At 42.8% G+C, this 20,898-nt stretch overlaps 1 protein-coding gene and 1 long non-coding RNA gene across 4 annotated transcripts in view; one reads left to right on the forward strand and one right to left on the reverse strand.

Annotated features, from left to right (window-relative positions):
- Positions 1 to 917: 917 nt before the first annotated feature.
- LOC135239356 (uncharacterized) lies at positions 918 to 16,843 on the reverse strand. Its single transcript, XR_010325355.1, has 3 exons — positions 16,592 to 16,843; positions 16,192 to 16,302; positions 918 to 2,326 (listed from the first exon to the last, which is right to left on the reverse strand). It is a non-coding gene; the product is annotated as an uncharacterized LOC135239356 (long non-coding RNA).
- A 219-nt stretch (positions 16,844 to 17,062) lies between these two features.
- LOC135239353 (calcium-binding protein 1-like) overlaps positions 17,063 to 20,898 on the forward strand; it is a 29,781-nt gene continuing 25,945 nt past the window's right edge. The window contains exon 1 of one of the 3 annotated variants that reach the window (XM_064307954.1): positions 17,063 to 17,913. In XM_064307954.1, the coding sequence (XP_064164024.1) occupies positions 17,254 to 17,913 (660 nt within the window). In that variant the 5' untranslated portion in view covers positions 17,063 to 17,253. Of the gene's footprint in view, positions 17,914 to 18,889; positions 19,780 to 20,898 lie in introns of those variants that run through there. The other 2 variants (XM_064307953.1, XM_064307955.1) reach the window with 2 other exon arrangements.

Raw genomic sequence — 20,898 nt, forward strand, 5'->3', positions numbered from 1 at the left:
ACCCGCCTATCAAGAGCCAGCCTATGTAAAGTCGGGTCCCAAGGGGGCAATTGCTTTTTCACACGGGGGGGTTTGGGTCCTTGATAACTTTTTTCAGTAAATAAATGAGATATTAATTTCAAAATGTGTTTTGAGTTTACTCAGGTTCCCTTTGTCTAATATTACAGTTTGCCAAATGATCTGATACCATTCAGTGTGACAAATATGCAATAATAGAGGAAATCAGGAAAGGGGTGAGTACTTTTTCACACCTCTGTGATCATCTGAACTGGATGCCAGTATATCTCACCAGTCATGATGTTACAGCAATGAGCTTTGAGCCAAAACCAGGACAGAAAGGGGCTAAGAGAACAAGTTTCTGTTGTGTTCTGTTCGGTTCCTTTCTGTTGTCCTTGATGCTGGCACACACAGTCCCTCTTAGAGGGCACAAGTGATCACTGTAAGAAACGCTTTTCAGCAAAGAGTTGACTCTGTTGGCAGGCGTACTCTTTCCGCTGAAATAAAGACCCTTACAAGTGGATCAAGTGTGAAGTGTTTTCCTGACTTGATTGCCTCTCTATTATGAGATAAGGGTCGATTTTAACCTCTCATCCCAATGTTAGGAAACACCTAATAAGGAGTAGGGCCACCCTTTGCCTTCAGAACAGGTTCAGTCTTTGGAATGAAGTTTTTTAAAGTTATCTGTGCGTAGTCGGATTCTGGACCATTCTTCAAGACGGTAATGATTAATCGTAAAAACGAGCAATTGGTTATAGGTTATAATAAGTGTGCATTAGTGGATTGGAGTGTGTTTTGGTACAGCAGAGTGTTGATGTTTTTGAAGTGTGTAAGGCATAGATAAGTAGACCAGAGCTTGGGCAAGTTATGAACAAGTCGAGTGTGTGAGCCATATTAATGATAAAAGCATGCAACCATGTGCAACGAGCACTGACATATCTGTCTTATTAAAAAGTCATAGGAACCATATTAAGTAGTGTTAAGGACATTTAACTGAATGTTTGATGTGACAGTATGATGATTCACTGCCTTCCGTGTGTATATTAAACAAAACCGTGTGTACTATTGAACTGGGTTGTGCATCCTCTGTCTGGCTGATATTTTTCTGGGACCCAGCAAAGAAAGCCAACCAGCCATTTGAGGGGTGCAAGAGGTGGAAATCTAGATGTTTAGGTCTGGTGACTGTGAAGGCTATGGAAAGCGTTTAACATCATCATGGTTGTTCATGAAACCACTCACAAATCTATTTAGCGGTGTGTATGGGGCTCTAACCTGAAGTGCCCTAATTACAAACAGAGAGGAGAGGAAAGGAGAGGAGAGAAGAGGACAGGATAGGAAATACCAAACTGTGGAAGTGGGCTTTCCGGAGTATACACGCCTCACTCTGCTGTAAAAGTCAGCCCAGCTCAGTCAGTCCAGCTCTTTCCAGTCTTTGCTCTCTGCTGGCTGGCTGGGATTGTTTTGATTCCTTCAAGTTTTGTTTTTGCATGTTGTTTTATGGAAAGAACAACAAGGCTGGACTCCAAAAAAACACGAAAGTCAAAAAATGGAGAATCTCTTCAAAAGAGCATAGTGCTTCCGTGTCCTTGCGATTGGTCTCTCCAAAACAAAATTAATTCATTTGCACAGGTTTGTCTGGCCAAATTTATTGGAATAGATCACCACTGTGGGCATACACACTTTCAACCCCTCCACTTGGGTCCCCAGCAATTTTAATAGAAAGAAAGGAAGAGAAACCAACAGGGGACTAGGGCTCCTCCTCTTCCTAATAGCACATCATCATCTTGGAATATGGGGACCTTATGATGGGAGAGTGTATTACTTTTTTATTTGCTAAAGGGTCTAGGTTGGGTTTTCTGCTCCTTGTACACCAAGTTCTGCATCTTTGTGCATTTGCCAGGGATACAAGTGGTTTCTGAATGGTGGCCCTGCTACAGATATCAGATTTTTAAAACTCACAGTGTACAGTTTTTCTTGACACTGGGTCACAGAGGTGTTGATTCAGTTCTGTGATCATTTTGAGGCCGTATGTTACAGTCGGTCACAGACACAGCACAGTGGAGATACACAACTGTTTTCTTTAAAACTGAAAAACAACGTATTAACATTACAAAGGAAAAATACTTAAACAAACAAAAATCTGATTAATAACAATAAGGTGAACGGTGTTGGAAGCGCTAGCAAAACAATTTGCCAAACAAAACACCTGGTCACAAGACGAGGAAAAGAAGCCCCCTTGGTCTTAGAAACCGGGGCATTCTGGGACCGGACAGGTTCTTCCGCTCAGCAGACCACGCCCCCTTATGCCTCCCATTGGCCAGCTCATCACCTGAGAGGGGAGAAACACAGACAGGCCAGCAGAAATGGCTGGGCAAAGTAACACCATTGATTTGGAGTGCTTATCATTTATGCTGTTAAGTGTCCATCCGTCCCTGCTGGTGACCTTCAACTTGCGACTACTGTTTCTCTTTGCCTATACAGTTTTTTTGTGTTTGGCATATGTATGCACATGTAATTTTCAACACCGTTGCCATTGCCACATTAGATCATTTTACAGTTTTTGTGACCGTGCACTTGCAATTTGGGCAAGGACTATTTGGCCTCTTTGAAACTCTATTAGCTGCCTTTTGTTTCTTTTGAAACTGGCATATCAATGCTGATGGTTCGATCTCTTTTGTAACTGCCACTCCTAACGGCCATATTCTCAATATTACTCACCTGTGTAGCTGCCTTTGTAATTGTTATTTAGTTAGGCTACTTCAAAGTAGATGTCCTTTTTCATGTGTTTTTCCATTATTCCAATCTCTACATGCACGCACACATACACATATTAACAAAATTAAATTTTCATTCATGTAGTAGACACTTTTACAAAATACAACATTATACTTAATTCATTTTGAAGAAATTCTTTCTCAGACTTACAATGAGGGAACCCATGGCCCAAAAATGTGAACTTCGGGTTTTATGACTACAAACGATAACACTTTATAAAGGTCATGCCAAGGAGATACAAAACAGTCAGAATGTGGTGACTACAAGGTCACTGTCAATGCCTGTATTCTTCTAGTTCAGTTTCCTCTTCCAAATGCAGAGCATCTGTTTTCCACCCAGGCTGGTGGAAAAGTATTCGGTAAGCTTGGCCTATCCTTCGCCTACCAACACCTTCTGACACTCCTGTGTCAGAACAGTATTTATCTGTTAAAACTCCTTGAGCCCTATGGTGATTTTGACATTTTTTCACTACCCTCATTGTATTCCAGATTAAACAGGTTTACTCAATAGATAAACCCTCTTACAACCCATTATGTTTTTCACAAGACTTGTCCCTATCTGGAAATAACAGGTTTAGGCCTGGATATGATATTTATTAGTTGGTAGGCCCTATTTTAGGAGGAAAACATTATTTTTGCTTACTAAAAAATGTGTTCACTTACTTCCAAAAGCAAAAGTGTCATCTCAGGCATACATCTTACATTGCAAGAATAGGTTGTGTGGAGTAACCACATCATACAGCCATGTCAATAGAACATAGGCCTACCATTGCTATATATATCAGCAGAGTATATATTTCATTAGGGAGAAAAAGTGGAAGGTTTTAGACTGGCCAAGTCAATCACCAGACCTTAACCCAATTGCGCATGCATTTCATCTCCTGAAGAGGGGATTGAAGGGAAAAAACCCCCCGAAACAAACAACAACTGAAAGAGGCTGCAGTAAAAGCCTGGAAAAGCATCACAAAAGAAGAATGCAAGAGTTTGGTGATGTCAATGGGCCGCAGGCTTGATGCAGTTATTGCAAGCAAGAGGTATGCTACCAAATATTAAGTGTTATTTGCTTTCATTTACTTAAATACTCTCTGTTCCAATACTTTTGCTCACCTAAAAATTGGGTGGTCTGATACCAAAGGCGCTATGTTCTAAGTAGTTTAACACATCTAGGTGTAAATACCAGGAAATAAAAGCTGAAATTCTGAACTCTTGTCTCATGTTCATCTTTTTATCTCAACCCCAAATATTGTGAGATGTGGTCTCATATACCGGCTGTATTGGGGTTCTCCAGTTGTGCATTTGCCTGTTTGAATGTACCACTGTTAGAATTTTGGTTGAGTGACTAAAGCCGACACTTCACGTCTGATCGTAAATTCCCCTCCAGAGAGAATGCCGCACTGTTATTTTCATAAATCATGAATCAAAGGATTTTGAAATTACTTCTAAGTTTAAATTCAAGAACGTTTTTTTTTTTTAATGTATTTTATTTTATTTTTATAAATGATGTCCCTGGCTGACAACATAGTCATAAAACAATAAAATAATGTTTTCTGAAAGTTTTCCAGGTAAGAATATTTGAGTGTAATTCTGATTTCCTCCTGTGGGTTATTCAGTGCTTAGAGCATACTATTCCATTCACACGTAACGGGAAACCACCCGAGAGGCTGCTGTTTCCTCATTCTATCCTGCTGAGAGTGACACGGGACACTTTCATGTCGAGTAACTCCAAATTTAGCCTTCCTCCCCTCTCCCCTCTCCACCCCACTTGGCCCGCCATCTCTGGCTGACTAAGATGGGAAAGCAGAATGTTTTTCTTGTAATTAAAGTTCAGTTTAAAGCCACATTTAAACTAAGAGTGGGTGGGCGGGCTAGGAGGGGGGTGAGGGGTTGGTGGGAGTGTGTGCTGTTTTCTAATTGAGTCCTTGTGGTCAGAAAACCTAAAAAAAAAAAAGTTTTCTCTTGCAGTGAACACATGCTCACTTGTACTTGATTCCAGATTTAAAGAGTCACACACACATAACCCCTGATTGGAGGTTTAAAGGGACACACACACCATCCTGATTGGAGGTTTAAGGGGAAACACACACACCATCCTGATTGGAGGTTTAAAAGGGCACAATACGTACTCTGATTCAGGACATAGCTGTCTGCAACAATGAAGTCAGACAAACCCAGTAACCATACTCAGCACCTAAGACCACATATGTCAGAATCCACTGAAGAGCATTACAGATCATCTCCCCAGCATCACTGATCTCAAATCAGCCCCCCTGGCATCACTTATCTTAGATCAGCCCCCCAACATCACTGATCTCAGATCAGCCCTATTCCCCAACAGCAACACTGACCTCAGATCAGCCTCCAAACATCACTGATCTCAGATCAGGCCCCCGGCATCACTTATCTTAGATTAGCCTTATTCCCCAACAGCATTACTGATCTCAGATCAGCCCCCCAGCATGCAGAAAGTGTGCACTGACTGCTTCCAGAGCGCTTTGAAATTGCTTAATAAATTAGGCCCCTACAGGGCCAGCCCATGGCATAAACGGTCTATGTGGTTGTTTAGGGCCACAACCGCTAGGGGGGCCACACAACCACGAGGGGGAGCCACACGATCCAATCTTTATCTAAGGTACATAACGTTATTTTCGTAATTACGTTATTCATCCCCTAGCGGTATAAATTTTAAACGGAATGGCAACAGAACATCTCCCCCCCCTTCACCTCTCTGGCTGATTTATAGGAAAGGAAATGAGTGAGAGCGATTGTTTCATGTTGAGTAACTCCAGATATAACCCCCCCCCCTCCCCTCCCCTCTCAACCCCACTTGTCCCACTCTGTTTCAGACTAAGCGAAAGCGAAAGTTTTTCCTTGAAGTTAAAGTTTAAAGAGTTTAACGGCCCTGTGGCAGGCCTCGGTTTGCAGGAGGAATTAGGGGCAATTAGAGGACCACGCCTACTATTTAACTAGAAACACACCTGAATGATGTCACGAATCAGTCCAGGATTTAAAAGAGTGCTTCTTTCCACAGTAGACGTCTGAGACCGGGGCCCCACCACGACAGCGAGAAAGAACACGTAAAGGCTGAAAAGCGACTGTGTGGTTTCATTTGTTTTGTCTTTGTTGTATTAGTGTATTGTTTTTGCCCAGATCCCCTGAGGGTGACGGGCAAAGGTTTTCCTGTTTGTTTGTGTTGGCGGCTGATTACACCCTCTCTCGCTATTCGAGGTTAAAACGCTGTAGTTATCCCGAATTCCCGCATCTCCCCTGTGTCCCGCTCTTCTGTCCCTGCCAGGGTGGTCACGGCGTGGGACAGCCACATTTAAACTAAGAGTGGGTGGGCGGGCTAGGAGGGGGGTGAGGGCTTGGTGGAAGTGTGCTCTCTCCTCATTGACTCCTTGTGTAGTGAGGCCAAATAAACTTTTAAAAAGTAAACTTTTACACACACAAACCTACCGATACATGTACACACACTCTCTCTCTCACACACACACACACACACAGACGCATACACACATATACTCGCTTGTACACAAACACGCACGCACAGATTTAAAGACACACACGTTGCCCAAATTCCAGATGTAAAGGGACACAAACACATCGTCTTGATTGCACGTTTAAAGAGACACATACACACACACATATAACTCTTGTTTGCAGGTTTAGAGGGACACACACAGATCAGCAGATCAGTTGGTGGAGGGGAGGGGAAGCAGCTGTTGACTGCTTCATAAGGACTTGTATGTGGAGACAATTTGAATATCGACAGAGACCACTTTATCCATCTCGACATGCTGTTCTTTCCTAGTCCTGCAGACGTCTGGGCGAGATCAGTCTTTGTGCTCAAGCGTTTTTTTTTACAGCTCTTTATTTGTAGCAACTGTTCACATAAGTTTGGGCTCAGGCAGGGGAAGGCTTAATGCCACTCAAGAGACTCAGAGGAGCCAGTTTTGGGATTGCACAACTGTAAATCCCCCTCTCCCTCTTCCCACAGCGTTTACAGGAACTGAAACACAGAGCAGGGGCCCCCCACTCCCTTACTGCTTCTATACAGAAGATGGGGGCCCAGAGGGGTGGGAGGTTTTACTTATGCGATGACCCCCCCCCCACCCCCCAAAGAGGTCATCACACATAAACAGCCCTGGTCTTATAGAGCCACAGGGTCTCACTTGAAATCCCAAAATCAATTAAGGTAAGGTATCTGGAATCAACTGCTTTTGTTGATCAGGTTCTGAAGGAACCAGTTAGAAAAACCAGCAGCCCCAGCAGCTCAGTATTGAAGACTGCTGTTTGCACATACATATCAATGCACAGAATATTAAAGCCATAAAGCTGCACGTTTCTGTAATGGACATGCGTAGGTGGATAGATTTATGGTTTTACGATGGAACGCACACATACACAAGGCTTGGCGGTTCTGTGATGTGATATACTCCTCGCTCAGGATTGTGTACGCACAGGGTCAAAGGTCGTGGAAACACGAGCGTTCACCTGGACCTTTGCCTGGAATAGTTTACGTGTCCTCTGGCCCGAGAGGAAACACACGGCATCCCCTCCACACCCCGTCGTGTTCACGCCCGCACCAATGCAGCAAGGCTGGGGGGGGGGGGTGAGCGTGTGCCACTTGCTGGTCCCTGGTGGAACTTCTTGGTTGGTTTCAACCTGGTTTCAATCTGGTCTGGCTGGTTTGACCCTTACAAAAAAATCATGTGAAAATATCCTTGTCACATTTTCAATGAATTTCACATTTTCACGGGTTTATTAAAATATTCACACGTAAAAAGATAATGTCACGTGAACTGGTGGACTGGCCTTTTCTGCATTTGAACAGGAAATAGGTCACCTGAAGTTATGCGAAATTTGCATCCTCACCTTCTCAAATGTGAACTACTGTTTTCACATGTGAAAACAAAACACGTAACTTCAAATAGCAAGAAATAGCACCATTTTACACTCTCATCTTGCAAGTTTTTTTTTATAGTTCACATGTGTTCTCTTTACATGTTGGGTGTTTTTATGTATTTTTTTAATGTGACTTCTTCGGAAGAGGAAACTTGGTACAGACAACAGACCATCGCTAAATTCCAGATGGGATCCAGCTGGAGCAGAAGCTGGTTTGTGTTAGATTACATCTTGGAGAACTTCTCACACACACACACACACACACACACACACACGCACACAATTAGTTTATTTTTATAATGAACAATAACAATTAAGGGGACTCAGTGAAAATGAAATTCAATTTCAAATCGGAAAATTCTGCGCAATGCCTCAGCTCATAAAGGGTTCTACTGCCATCTAGTGTCTGCACAGGCTATTATAATACAAGTTGAAAGGCTGTGTGTACTTTTATTATTTGCACAAAACACACACACACACACACACACACGTGCATTGAAACTGAGTTTGTTTTGTAAGCCTTAAGGCATAAGCTACCAGTATAAACGCGTTGCTCATATTTCGATAAGCAGGACTAAATAAAGCAAGAAAAAAATAATAAACCTACGGATCACCAACCTGACAGCTTTAGCGTATTTGGTGTCATTATTAAGGCAAAAGGAGGCCGTTTATGCTATCTACCAATATTAGAATTCACGTCATGTTGTTTTCCTGTGTACCCATTGTTATATTTCTCTGGAAAATGAGGAAATAGTTTGGGCTGGAATTCCCGATTTTACTGGTGTTAAGCCAGACTGAGCCAGATGCGGATCTGCAGCGGATACTATTTATTTTCATCTATACATAATTTTTAAAAAACATGCTTTACCCATGAGTCCAACTCAGCATGACAGGGTAGTTCAGTGTGTGTGTGTGTGTGTGTGTGTGTGTGTGAGAGAGAGAGAGAGAGAGAGAGAGAATATCTAGGTGATGGTCAAGTAATTTCAGGTATTAAGTGAGCAAAGGACTGTGTCTTAACCCGCCTGTGGGTTTAATCATAAAGGGCTCGTCACCAGGATTAATCTATAAATGGACTCCACTGACATAACAATGGATACAGCCTCTCTCTCTCTCTCTCTCTCTCTCTCTCTCTCACACACACCAATACACACAGACTATCACACACACACACACACACACACACACACACACACACACCAATACACACTGACTATCACACACACACACACACACACAGACTCAAACAAGCTGATACTCACAATTACTCACTGTCCTACACACAGGCACACAGTATGGCAGATTCACACACACGCACACACACACACACACACACACAGCGATACACACAAGCCACCAGTATTGTGTTTGTGTGTATGCGTAAGTGTGTGTGTTTTAGTTTAGTGCCCTTGCTGTGTTTTGAGTTGTGCTGTGATTTGGAGGCTGCAGTAGTGTGTGTTTTATTATAGACAGACCTGGACAAATTCTTTTTAAAAAATGTTTTATTAGAAATGCATGCATGTTTGGGCTCCCTCTCAGGGACAGATCGTATGCATATGAACTACACACCATACTGGACAAGAGGCAATTAGCACAAAACCTCACTAACTCCATCATCCATAGGAACTCATTAACTCCTTATGTCAAAACAGGATATACCGGCAGTCTTGCTTTAAGGTAAATAACCGCAGAAACAGACGATACACTGAAGAAAGAAAAAACAAGATCATTTCAGTGCATAACTAGTGTTTAGTTCAGTTAGTTACAGCAATATTTTTTAGGCTTTCTCAATTTAAAATTTTTATATTCATTTGAATGAACATAAAAAGTTTAAATTGAGAAAGCCTGAAAAATACAGATGAAACAAACTGATGTCAAATTTTATATTTATCCAATGAAACCTTTTTTCAGTATACATACTGTATCAGTCACATGTTTACTGCATACCCTATGCTGATCACCCTTGGCGAATAACAACCCAACGCTGCTCACACTCAGCACAGAGAAACCCAATGCTGCTCACACTCAGCACAGAGAAACCCAATGCTGTTCATACTCAGCACAGAGAAACCCAATGCTGCTCACACTCAGCACAGAGAAACCCAATGCTGTTCATACTCAGCACAGAGAAACCCAATGCTGTTCATACTCAGCACAGAGAAACCCAATGCTGTTCATACTCAGCACAGAGAAACCCAATGCTGTTCATACTCAGCACAGAGAAACCCAATGCTGTTCACACTCAGCACAGAGCAACCCAACGCTGCTCACACTCAACACAGAACAACCCAACACTGCTCACACTCAACTCAGAGCAACCCAACGCTGCTCACACTCAGCACAGAGCAACCCAACGCTGCTCACACTCAGCACAGGGCAACCCAACGCTGCTCACACTCAGCACAGAGAAACCCAATGCTGTTCATACTCAGCACAGAGAAACCCAACGTTGTTCACACTCAGCACAGGGCAACCCAACGCTGCTCACAGTAGGTGCATAAAGATCCAACGCTACTCACACTTGACCTAGTCTGTGATTTATTTAACATACTCTGTGGTGTAACTGTTACTGTTCATTAAGATTTTATTTAAATGATTATTTGGTAATATACTGCCTATGTGTTGCCATGCCAATAAAGCATATTTGACTTTGAATTTGAGTAAATATGTGTGTGTGTGTGTGTGTGTGTGTGTGTGTGTGTGTGTGTGTGTGTGTGTGTGTAAATTTGTGCAGTACCAATTTGAGAGAGAGGGAAAGAGAAAGAGTGAAAGAAAGAAAAAGAGTGAGAAACTGAGAGAGGACAGAAGTCAGAGAGTGAAAGAGGGAGGAACTGAGAGATCTTTTTCATTTCTATAAACAATAATTATTACTATTCTCCTCTTGTGTCATTTTATCTCTGTCTGTTTTTGTTTCTTTTAGTTAATTTTCAGAATTGTCCTTCTCCTCTGCCCAATATCACGTTTTAACCTTTTTATACATTTATTGTGTGTATTCTTTTATTTTTTTCAGTGTCATATATATATACCCCTGCCCCCACCCCACCAACCCACAGACCCTTACGCACAGACACACAGAAACATCATCATCATCAAACATTATAAAATTGAGATTTAGCTTGTAGGAAATCCTCCGGACATAGGGAACACTAAATGAAGTAACACAAAGTGTTGGCCTTTTTTTTGACTTTTTTTTTTTTTTAGAACTTTGCGAAGGAATATAAAACTGAAAAGAATTTACATTAGGAAATATTTTAATTAGTCATCAAGATAAATTTTTAAAAATTACTGGATGACCCAGTTGCTCTCAAACATTTAATAGAACAACTCCAAAACAGATGTAAGCAAGGGAGAATTAGCTCAGGCCAGTAACTGAACTGCAGAAGACCCTATGTAAATAATTCAGCTTCCCTGTCTGCTTTCCTGACATCTGGAACCAAGGGCTGAGCTACCTCTGTGTGCAGTAATCCATGCAGCTTTCTGCTCTAGTTGAAATGCCCTAATAGCTACATCCTACAGAAGAGTGTGCATTTGGTGATGAATGCTGCTATGATGGCCATTATTATCAGACAATGAAAAGTTGCTCAGGGGGGTAAAGGGTTACCAAAATGACTCAAAGCTCAAAACCAGGACAACAACCGACTGCAATTTGATTTGTGGGGTTTGTACTGTCAGAACTGGGCCCTGGCAGTAAATGTTAAAAAGGTTACCATATTCCAGAAAAAGGTAAAACCCCAGGAAGGCTTTGATCTAGACAACTCATGCTCATGTGTGGATTTTGCGTGTTCACTGATTATTGCACTGTGGAACAAACTATTATATGCATTGTCACGAAAATGTTATTAAAATACACTTTCCCATTGCATTCGTTTTTTTTTTCTAGCCTATTACATGATACGTTCACAAAAAGTTCACTCAGGCAGCAAGTATACACCAAAGGGGAAAAACATGCATCTGAAATCATGCATGCAAAATTAGGAACGTATCCAGTTCACATTTTAATTAAAAAGGAGGCTACATTTCTGGAACATATAGGCAACCATTATTTTCATCATTACTCTGTCTTTGATTTAATGTTCAGCTGATGACAACATTGCATTTATTCATTTTCAGGGTAACAGAACGCAATTCAGTTAGCTTTTAAACAGAAACATTTACACTCTTAAACTGAGATGAATGGAGGAAAAACAGGGGGAAGGGAGAGAATGGAGATGGCATGAAGTCAATGAGAGCAGAAAAATGGAAAAAGAGGAGGGCTGTGCATGACAGGATAAGCGGGGAGATGTAGAACAGGAAGCGTTAGAAGAAGGACAGAGGCAATAAGAAGCAAAGGGATGTAATGACAGAGGAGAGAGAGAGAGAGAGAGAGAGAGAGAGAAAAGGAGATAAGAGAATATGGGATATCAGAGTAAGCAGCACAGGACAAACACCAATAAAGCCGTCCCTTGCGCTGAATTCATAAACGCTTGTCATATTAACATCACTTATCGAACGATTTGAGCAGCGCGTCATGATTCTTTAATATGTTCCAGGTGAGGAGGACGAAGGACAATTACGTATGCATGCTACGTATTGTGTGCAACAAACTGTAATATTAAAAATGCATGCGCCTTTCACTGCCTACGGAACCGAATCTGTTTTTTTTGTTTTTTTTTTGTTTGTTTTTGTAAGAAAAAACACTGTCTGTTTTGCTTCTGGCGCAAGGAAGCCGCTTATAAATAAATTGGCTTTTTTTATTTGTAAGGACACGTCATATTCAGATTAGAGTGATAATGCACTTGCGCTCTTCCCGTTTAAGGCTTCAAGTTGCGGCAGGGTTAATTATTAAACTCCCGGTTAATTTTTCATGGGTACCAAACTGCACCCGGACGGCACGGTTAATAGGGGTCAGAGATGCCAAGGGAGATGCGAAACCAGCGGCTCTTCTGTCCTTAGGTCAGCCAAAATTCCGTTATTCAGCTGCTTCTGCGCAGATCTGTTGACATGCAGCACTTTGTTACAAAACCAGCACTAGGATGTTATTTGTGAAGTTTGAATGACAGAATAACACTGGACGCCATATTGCGAAAGACAGCAGCATGCAAAGCTTTAAACAGTGGAAAACGCATTCATTGTATTGAGTATTATAAACATAAACTTGGATTTAAACCTGAATGACCCTGTGTCCCGTGTTCCCAAAGATCCCAAAGAGTTAAAATGTAATACAAATAAATAAACAGTTTGACAAGTAAATGCATCCCATGTAAATACAACTGAAAGGTAGAGGTGTGGGTCATATGTGAGCTTGGGGCATTAGGTGCTGGAGGTACTGGTCAATGGGTCAGCGAGACTGTTGGCATTAAGGGGTCACTTTGCTTGCTATTTTGAGCTGATTACAATGCAGCAATATTTTTTCCGTTTTTTTTTTTCTTTTTATGGAATAAATATGGGCCAGATTCTACCCTACAGGCCAAATAAAGTGGGGGGAGGGGCAAAAACGAGCGAGGGACAGAGAGAAATATGGCAAAGAAAGGTTAAAAGGTTAAAAATCAGCAGTGAGAATAAAAACAGGCAGGAAGAGGGACAAACAGCCTCTAGCTAGCTGCCTTTCACTTTTTCAATGACACAAGTAACAAAGCATATTAATCAAATATTTTAATAAAACATCTTTCTTTCTCTCTCCCTCTCACTCTCACTCACAAACATATTCGCAAAAATATAGGCACACATGCACACACGTGCACACATACACGCACTCACCAAATCCGCCAATTAAAAATCGTATATTTCTAGAGAGAAGGGTCAATGGGTGGGAGCAAGCAGAACTGAGGCAAATGAAAATCAGAAAATCAGAGAGAAATAAGAAGTAGAGAGGATCATGGGACACACAGATGGAGTGAGAGATTTTACACTTCTTCCCTGGAGCAGGAGACGCAGATGCCTGGCCACTGCTCTCCCAGGAGAAGGTGGGGGGGGAGAAACGTTCACGTCACTGCTTCACGTGCTCACACTCCTTACAGTGTGAGGATTCTTTCTCAGCCACACGTACATAATCACAAACTAATTATAGACATAACCTTAATCAGAATCTAATTCATGCCGTTTGTTTATGCAGTTTCCCATGACATCTGCTCTGAGAGAGCAGTGCATCATGGGTAAACAGGCCAGACCAGGTGGTTTCCATTCCCCTTTGAGTCCTGATGTTATTTTATACTTTTTATTGATCTTATGTAATGCTCCTGCTCTGCGCTGCTCTACGGAAGTAGTCTTTCTGGCCACCGCAGTTTATTTTAGGAGAGTGGTATCATCCTCTGTTCCTCATAGGCCAGTCTGTGTGGTGTTTCCTGTGGTGACACTCTCCACCCTAAGAGCTTCCTCCTTTATCGCTGTGGCTGAGCTCTGAGCTTCCGTCCTTTTATAGACTTAATGTCCTGCTCGCTGAATTTGAGGAGATTATTCAATAATGAACAGAAACGAGGAGGTGACTCAGTATGAAGTTGTATGGCGGCCACTGTGGTCGTGCATATGTGAGACTTGGGGGTTATCTGGGCAAAATGTCAAGGTCATGGCAAGCTGGGCTTTTCAAAGCTGCATCCAGAGTGTGTGACACAAACCATGATTTCCCTGTTTCATCCTAAGCTCCACTGATTCTGCAGTCATTCAGTGAGCTTACAAGTATACACCAATAGGGCCTGATGCATTTAAGGCCAACGTACTTATGTATTAACTCCATCTATCCAAGTTAAAACATTTTCATTTAAGATCTGACGGTACTTTTTTATTGAACAGTAGTGTTGACTCTGGGTGCCCTGATGAAATTTGCACATTAACTATATGGCTAACCAAACCACCCCTGCAGAATGACTATGCAATTCCATGCGTTCCCACTTTGATTCCCCATGAAAAAAGGTTTTCGGTTGAACTATGTGGTTGAAAACAGAACAAATAAAATACATTACTGATTCTACAGTGATTCAGTGAGTGTGTAAACAGACAATAATAGGATCTGATCTGATCTGATCTGCACTGTTAATGATTAATGATGCTGAAGAACACTCCGCCCTGATTTCATGCACTTTCATTATTGAGTGTTTTTTCCTGCTGAGCAGGACTGCATTATCATATTTCCAGCATATTCCATATGGATTTTGTCATCCATTGTTTCCAGTTTTTTTGAAACCAACTTCAAACCGGAAAAAAAGTGTGGGTGGAGTCGAGGCGGGGTTTTATTTCTGCAGCTGGTGGGGAGCTACCCCATTTGGGTGTGCTATGTGAAATTCAACAAAAATCCCAGTGGCCATTTTAAATGTGTCCCAGGAGTCACAGTGTGAGCCAGGTACGCAGAACATGGCGGTCCTCCCATGGGGCTTACAATGTACGGCACAAGGACAGAGATGACACAGAGGGCACCATGTTCAAGAGGATACTATGTATAAGTACTTTAACAGTGTACAATAGAATAGAACAGAACAGAACAGAATAGAATAGAATAGAATAGAATAGAACTTTGTAACCTTTAAAACAGAAATTTGTCTTGCACATAATCACTCATGCACTCATACATGTTCAGTGTTAAATAGGCTCTTAAAGAGTTTATGAGTCTAGGAAGGACCATATGTAATCTATTAGAGTTAAAAATGTTCTATCCAAGCTGAATTTATGCAGAGAATTTTACTGTATGGTACTGTAGTACATTAGAACTACACGTGTGGCATTAACACTATTAAAATTAAAACACCCAAAACATTATCTTGGGCTCAGTCACTCCAGAAATCCTAAAATGGACCTTCAAAACCTTAATTCTAGTGTACCCCTCTCTGGACACCCTATTCACCTGTGAACTGCCAACTTTACTCTCCGAATAGCAAATTCATGAGCTCATGGTTTTTAAAACCAGTAAGATCACAAATATGTGATTAGAATGTTCTTAACTGAACATTCTAATTCAGATGTAACAATCACTATTGATAACTAAAAGCAATGGAGTTCAAGAACACTGACTAAAATAATTTTTTTTTTAAACCTAAAAAAAGAAACATGTTCTTCAAAAAATGAATACTATGTGAATCGTGTTCATGTCTGGTAAACAATAAGCAGCATTAACTAATCATAGTGTTTTTTCTTAGTGAATATTAGCACCTCAGCTCTGTTTGAACCCGCTCCCAAAAACTACTGCTTTTTAAGTGCAGGTGGGTACCTATAAGGGAAAATCTGATAGAGAATTCTGAACAGATAATATCCTAATTTTAATATACTTATAGCTACCAGCATGTTACCAGTGTGGTATACTGCATTGGTTGTTATACTGCATGGACTTAATATTATCGAACACTTACGTTTTTACCTTACGTCATAGTCACGCGTTTCCTTCCTCTCCACAGGATACCGTTGCCGTGAACGATGCAATTCTGACTTCCCTTTTGAGATTGACAGGGAGCTCTTTTTTAATGCCCCTAGGCTGCGGGCTAAGGCTTTAGTCCTACTCTAGCTATCCTGCAGAACAATGGCCAACTGATCCAACCATCATTTTCAAGTCAAACAGTACCTCCCAAAGCCGCTGTCTGAAAATATGAAGAAATTCCATAGGGCAGGTCCACAGTTATAGCTGGGGGCGCATCAACCGACGCGGCAGAGCTGTTTCCAAAATCCCCGTTCTCTGTGAATAAAGCATTTTTATTCGAAGGTTTCAATGGCTATTTACATTGTATGTATAGGCTATTTCTTCGCTTTAAACTACGCAAACTTTTATCGGCAAATGGGCTATTATTGTAACCAAGGGAAAGGGAATTAGATTTGCAGGTAGGTCTGGGAGAACATTTCGTCGCTTATTATAAAAGCTGTATGTAATGTCACTAATTTTTGCATGTATTTTAGTGACATATTTAGCATATATTTTATGTTATATGTGACTCAAGTAAACAACTTTTTTCATGGATTCTACTCACACTCCAGCGAATGGCCACGCATAGAACATAACATTGAATCCCGGGAGACGGTAAGGTCCACTCAATGTATAAACTAAAATTAAAGGGATGAGACGCTAATTTCCGTTAAACTGGCCGTAGGGATCCACTGTCACGCCTGACCGCGGACGCAGAAAAAGGGTCAGCGTGCGACTTGCAGAGCTGGATCAACCAATAGGATGGCCTTCAACATTTTATGATTAAATCCACTGTGTGTGTGTATGTATGGGTGTGCACGTGTGTGCGTGTTATGTGTGCACATGATGCATGTATTTATGCACGTGAGCGCGTGTGTCCGGCAACACTAATGGGTGCCTGTCTTACCTCGCGCTAATGTGAGAACATATTGCGCTGTTATACAAATAAGAGCTGTATCGCGCGTTCGGGTAGCTGTCGGAACTTGGCCGCTTTTTCTCTGTCAGAGTAATAATGCGCAGCGTGTGGGTGTGTGTTGTCAGTCTGATCCTGTAATCGTCGTGCCAACAACCTGAGAAAGGGATCCAATGAGCTTTATGCGCGTCACCGCGGCACGCTGGCGGCATGCTGAGTATCTACACATGGTCAGCGATTACAGAACGCGGCTCCTGGCTCATCTGCAACCACCACGTTCATTCTTAAAAGTGGGAGCGGATTGAACGTGAGCAATGAGCTCCTCCGTCCCAAAGAGCGAGGCAGCAGCGAGCCGTCGGTCCGCACATCATATGGAGCATTCTGCAAGCAGCCGCCGAAGCCATCACCGCCCCGACGTCCCAAGATGCAGCAGAGCCGCCGAGGAGACCTGCTGGCCAGACGAGTGCGAGGCTACCTCCCGGAGACCCCTGTGTCACCCCAGGCTCGTTAATTATAGGAATGGCGGGGACAGACGCGGGAGCAAGGGCCAGTCACACCGGACACACGCCCCCCTCGCCCACGGATGCAGCCAGGAAGAATTACTTGAGAGACAGGCAGTCGACTGGGACGAGAGAGCGAGGAGTAAACCGTCTAGACATCCGCACCAACCGCATAAACCCACCCGGCGTGACCCCCCGCAACCCCTTCTGCACCACAGCAACCCCCGCCCGGTCCGGGCGCCCTCCCCGACGCACTCGCTTTCCAAACCGGCGGATGAAGCTGCGTTCTTCTTCGAGTCCAAAGAGCGGACTAGGAGTGGCTCGTCCCTCAGTCTCGCCTCCGACCCACCCTCCTCATCCTCGCCACCGCCGGCCATATCCGGGCGCTCGTCCGGCAGCCGCGGAAGATCTAGAAGGGCTTCCTCTGAGTCCGACTCCAGCCTGCACCCCATCGTGAAATCAGTCTTTGGACAGGTAAAGTCACACGTACGAGTGAAAGTGTACGGGCAGCCGCAGCGCGATGCCGGTGGGAGAGAAATGCTGAGTTCAGGCGGGGACTCCACAGGTTGCTAGGGACAGGTCTGTCGTATGAAATCACAGAGGAGGGCACGCGGCATATTGTAAGGGTGATATTGTTTAAAAGAATGTATGTGGGCTATCCGTGCGCCAGAGAGGAATGTGTCTATTATTTTTGAATCTATCCGATGGGCTACACTAGTTTTTGAAAACGCACATCTAATAGTGGTTTGTAGGCTATTATCAGAACGCCACAGAGGAAAAATCACACTACTGTCTTACTGCAGCTGCAATCTTACTGCAATGTGTCAATTTTTCTGTTTCTGTAGTATCTATTTAGCATATTAACAGTAGGCCTATTCTGCAACTCACTGGAGGAGAACTTGAAAGAGGTTATTGGAACGTATCCAGAAAGGGTTTTACTTTTTCATTCGATTTCATTCATGGATTAAGCTAACTGGGTTAACAAACAATATGTTTTACACACTCAGTTTATCACAGTGATCTGCTACATCCATTCAAATCGATGATATAGGCGGTATAGCACAGGGTGAGTTCTTGCGCATGTAGCCTACTCTGTCTTTTGGTCCTTGTGCACGAGTTCAGAGATAGAGTGGGGATATGGAGTAAGAGAGACATTTTTCCACCTCAGGTATGAGATTCGACTATAGTTTAGCTGAATTATTGACATGTTATGAGTAAGCGATGCAGGCTGCCTGACATGCTTCACGTGCAGGTGAAAAACAAAGGGGCGGGATCTCGGGCGCGATGACATTAGACACTCCCGTATTAAAAAATAATAGATGTGTATTTCGGAACCAGAATCCCTCAGATGGTTGTCTGCGATCGAAGTGAGAGATGGCGATGAACCATAGTGGGTGGGGGTGGGCGTGGGGGCGTATCGAGCTCAGTAATATGAATAAGGGCTTTGTCTTTGTGTCCTTCATCCAAACGATCCCTATCGGGGATCATATTTTATCTTCGTATCCACAGTGATGTATCTGTCCTTGAAGCATCTATTATGAATGATGCTCTAAGCTGGAGCGTGGAGCGACTCGCAGGGAAGTACCTACAGGACCACACAGTATCTGGTGCTGACCCGGTTTCAGATGTTGCTTTTTTGGGTTCACGCTGTCCTTACAAAGAAATCACCACTCATTAGTTCCTGGCCCTCATTTGGGAGTTCGTTTTCAAGCTAAAGAGGACTAAACAAATTCTTAAATTTATAATGAGTAAAGTTTGGCCGGGGGGCGGCCGACCTGTGAATGCTGTTCTGTAGCCACGTGAACCGGCTGCCAAGATCACAGCCGTATTTTTTCAGCGTTTTGTTGAGCTATATAAAGATCGCAGTTTCTTCTGCGGGTTCTTTCATAAAAACGTTCTTGGATTTAAACTCAAACGTAATCTTAAATCCACTTTCCACGTTGTGTTTACGTTTGATTTATTTAAAAACTCTGCGATCGAAAAAAGTTGCTTACGTTGGTAAAACGTCACGTAGGCCTATCTGCATATTACGCGCCTGTAATATTTAAATATCAAATGAATTTCAGTTTGATCTTACGTGCTTAACAATTAACCCGTCCTGTGGATGCAGCCAATAACAGCCCTCTAAATAAGGTTGCATTTCAACATTCCTTGCACTCCGCGTGTCTAACATCAATTATCAATTAAACACAATAAAATGGTTTACTCATGCCCTTCGCTGGACTCGTAGCCTACTCTGTTAGAGATGAATTAACTAAGCGCCCGACTCTCGAACACAGTCCACGGGGATTTGCGAGCTGTCCTCAAACGTGCTGTAGCTTACCTCCACATAACCAGCAGGTAATGAACTTATATTTAGCATTGGGATTTGCAGGTACGCCATCCGCCAAGTTACGGTTTTGTGGGACATGCCCCATACCTGCAGAGCACCGAATTTGGCACTGTTTAAACTTTATGGAGATACGATCATATTCTACTTGAAGGTTTTCTGCTTAAGCAAATATGTGCGATAAAATTTGAGCGTACGACCGTTTAAAAACGAGGCCCCTGGTGTTGACGATATGGCATTAAGTAATGTTTTCTAAATAAGCCATCATAAATGGAATGCCGAATGTTTTTGAACTGCTTGAGCTCCACGCTTTCGCCCCCATGTTCTCTGGGCGTCACGGCTCACGCGGGCAAGCAGATCCGAATCAGGAGGCGTTCTGCGCGTTTACCTATGTGTGTTTAAATGTCAAGATGCATTTAGGAGGAGTTGCGGAGTGCGCGTGACGTGCTGTTACAACGGGTCTGTTACAAATTACTGTCAGAGCATAATCAACATCAGTCAAATTTTATTTATATAGCACATTTCACAAATCATTTATGGCAATACACTTCACAGTTTACCCTGACCTAAACCCCCACAGTGCAAGCCAGAGACAATAGTGGAGGGAAAACTTTATGATAGACATGTGGGAAGAAACCTTGGAAGGAACCAGACTAAGTAGGGGGGCCCAGTCTCCTCTGGCTGGGTTCACAAATACTAAGTCAGTTTCGGACAGACTGCTTGAAGCATGCAAAGGTGACGGTCCACCAGTGGGGTGGCAGACTTGGGTGGACATACAGGGGACAGATCACATGCACCCTTTGGGGTGACTCGGGGAGGGAGGGAAGCAGTTGCAGCATTGGTGAGTGTGGGAACAAAGAATCCCACTCAGGGACTGTGGGAGCATGTGGCAAAGAGAAGGAGTTATTGAGATAATGTGCATTCGGGATAAATTGCTCCACCCAAAATATATTCCAGCATTGAGAATCAAAATTTGTTCCAATGTCCCTTCAAAGTTTCCAAAGTGAAGCCAGAATTAAAAAAGGATATGAACTTCTAGAGCAAGTGAGGTATCTGCCCCATACAGGATGCACACACACGCGCAGAGCAGTGTGTGTGTGTGTGACGCATTCGCGTTTGAATGTCAGACA

The sequence above is a fragment of the Anguilla rostrata genome, chromosome 14 (assembly GCF_018555375.3).
Source record: "Anguilla rostrata isolate EN2019 chromosome 14, ASM1855537v3, whole genome shotgun sequence".
Lineage (NCBI taxonomy): Eukaryota > Metazoa > Chordata > Actinopteri > Anguilliformes > Anguillidae > Anguilla > Anguilla rostrata.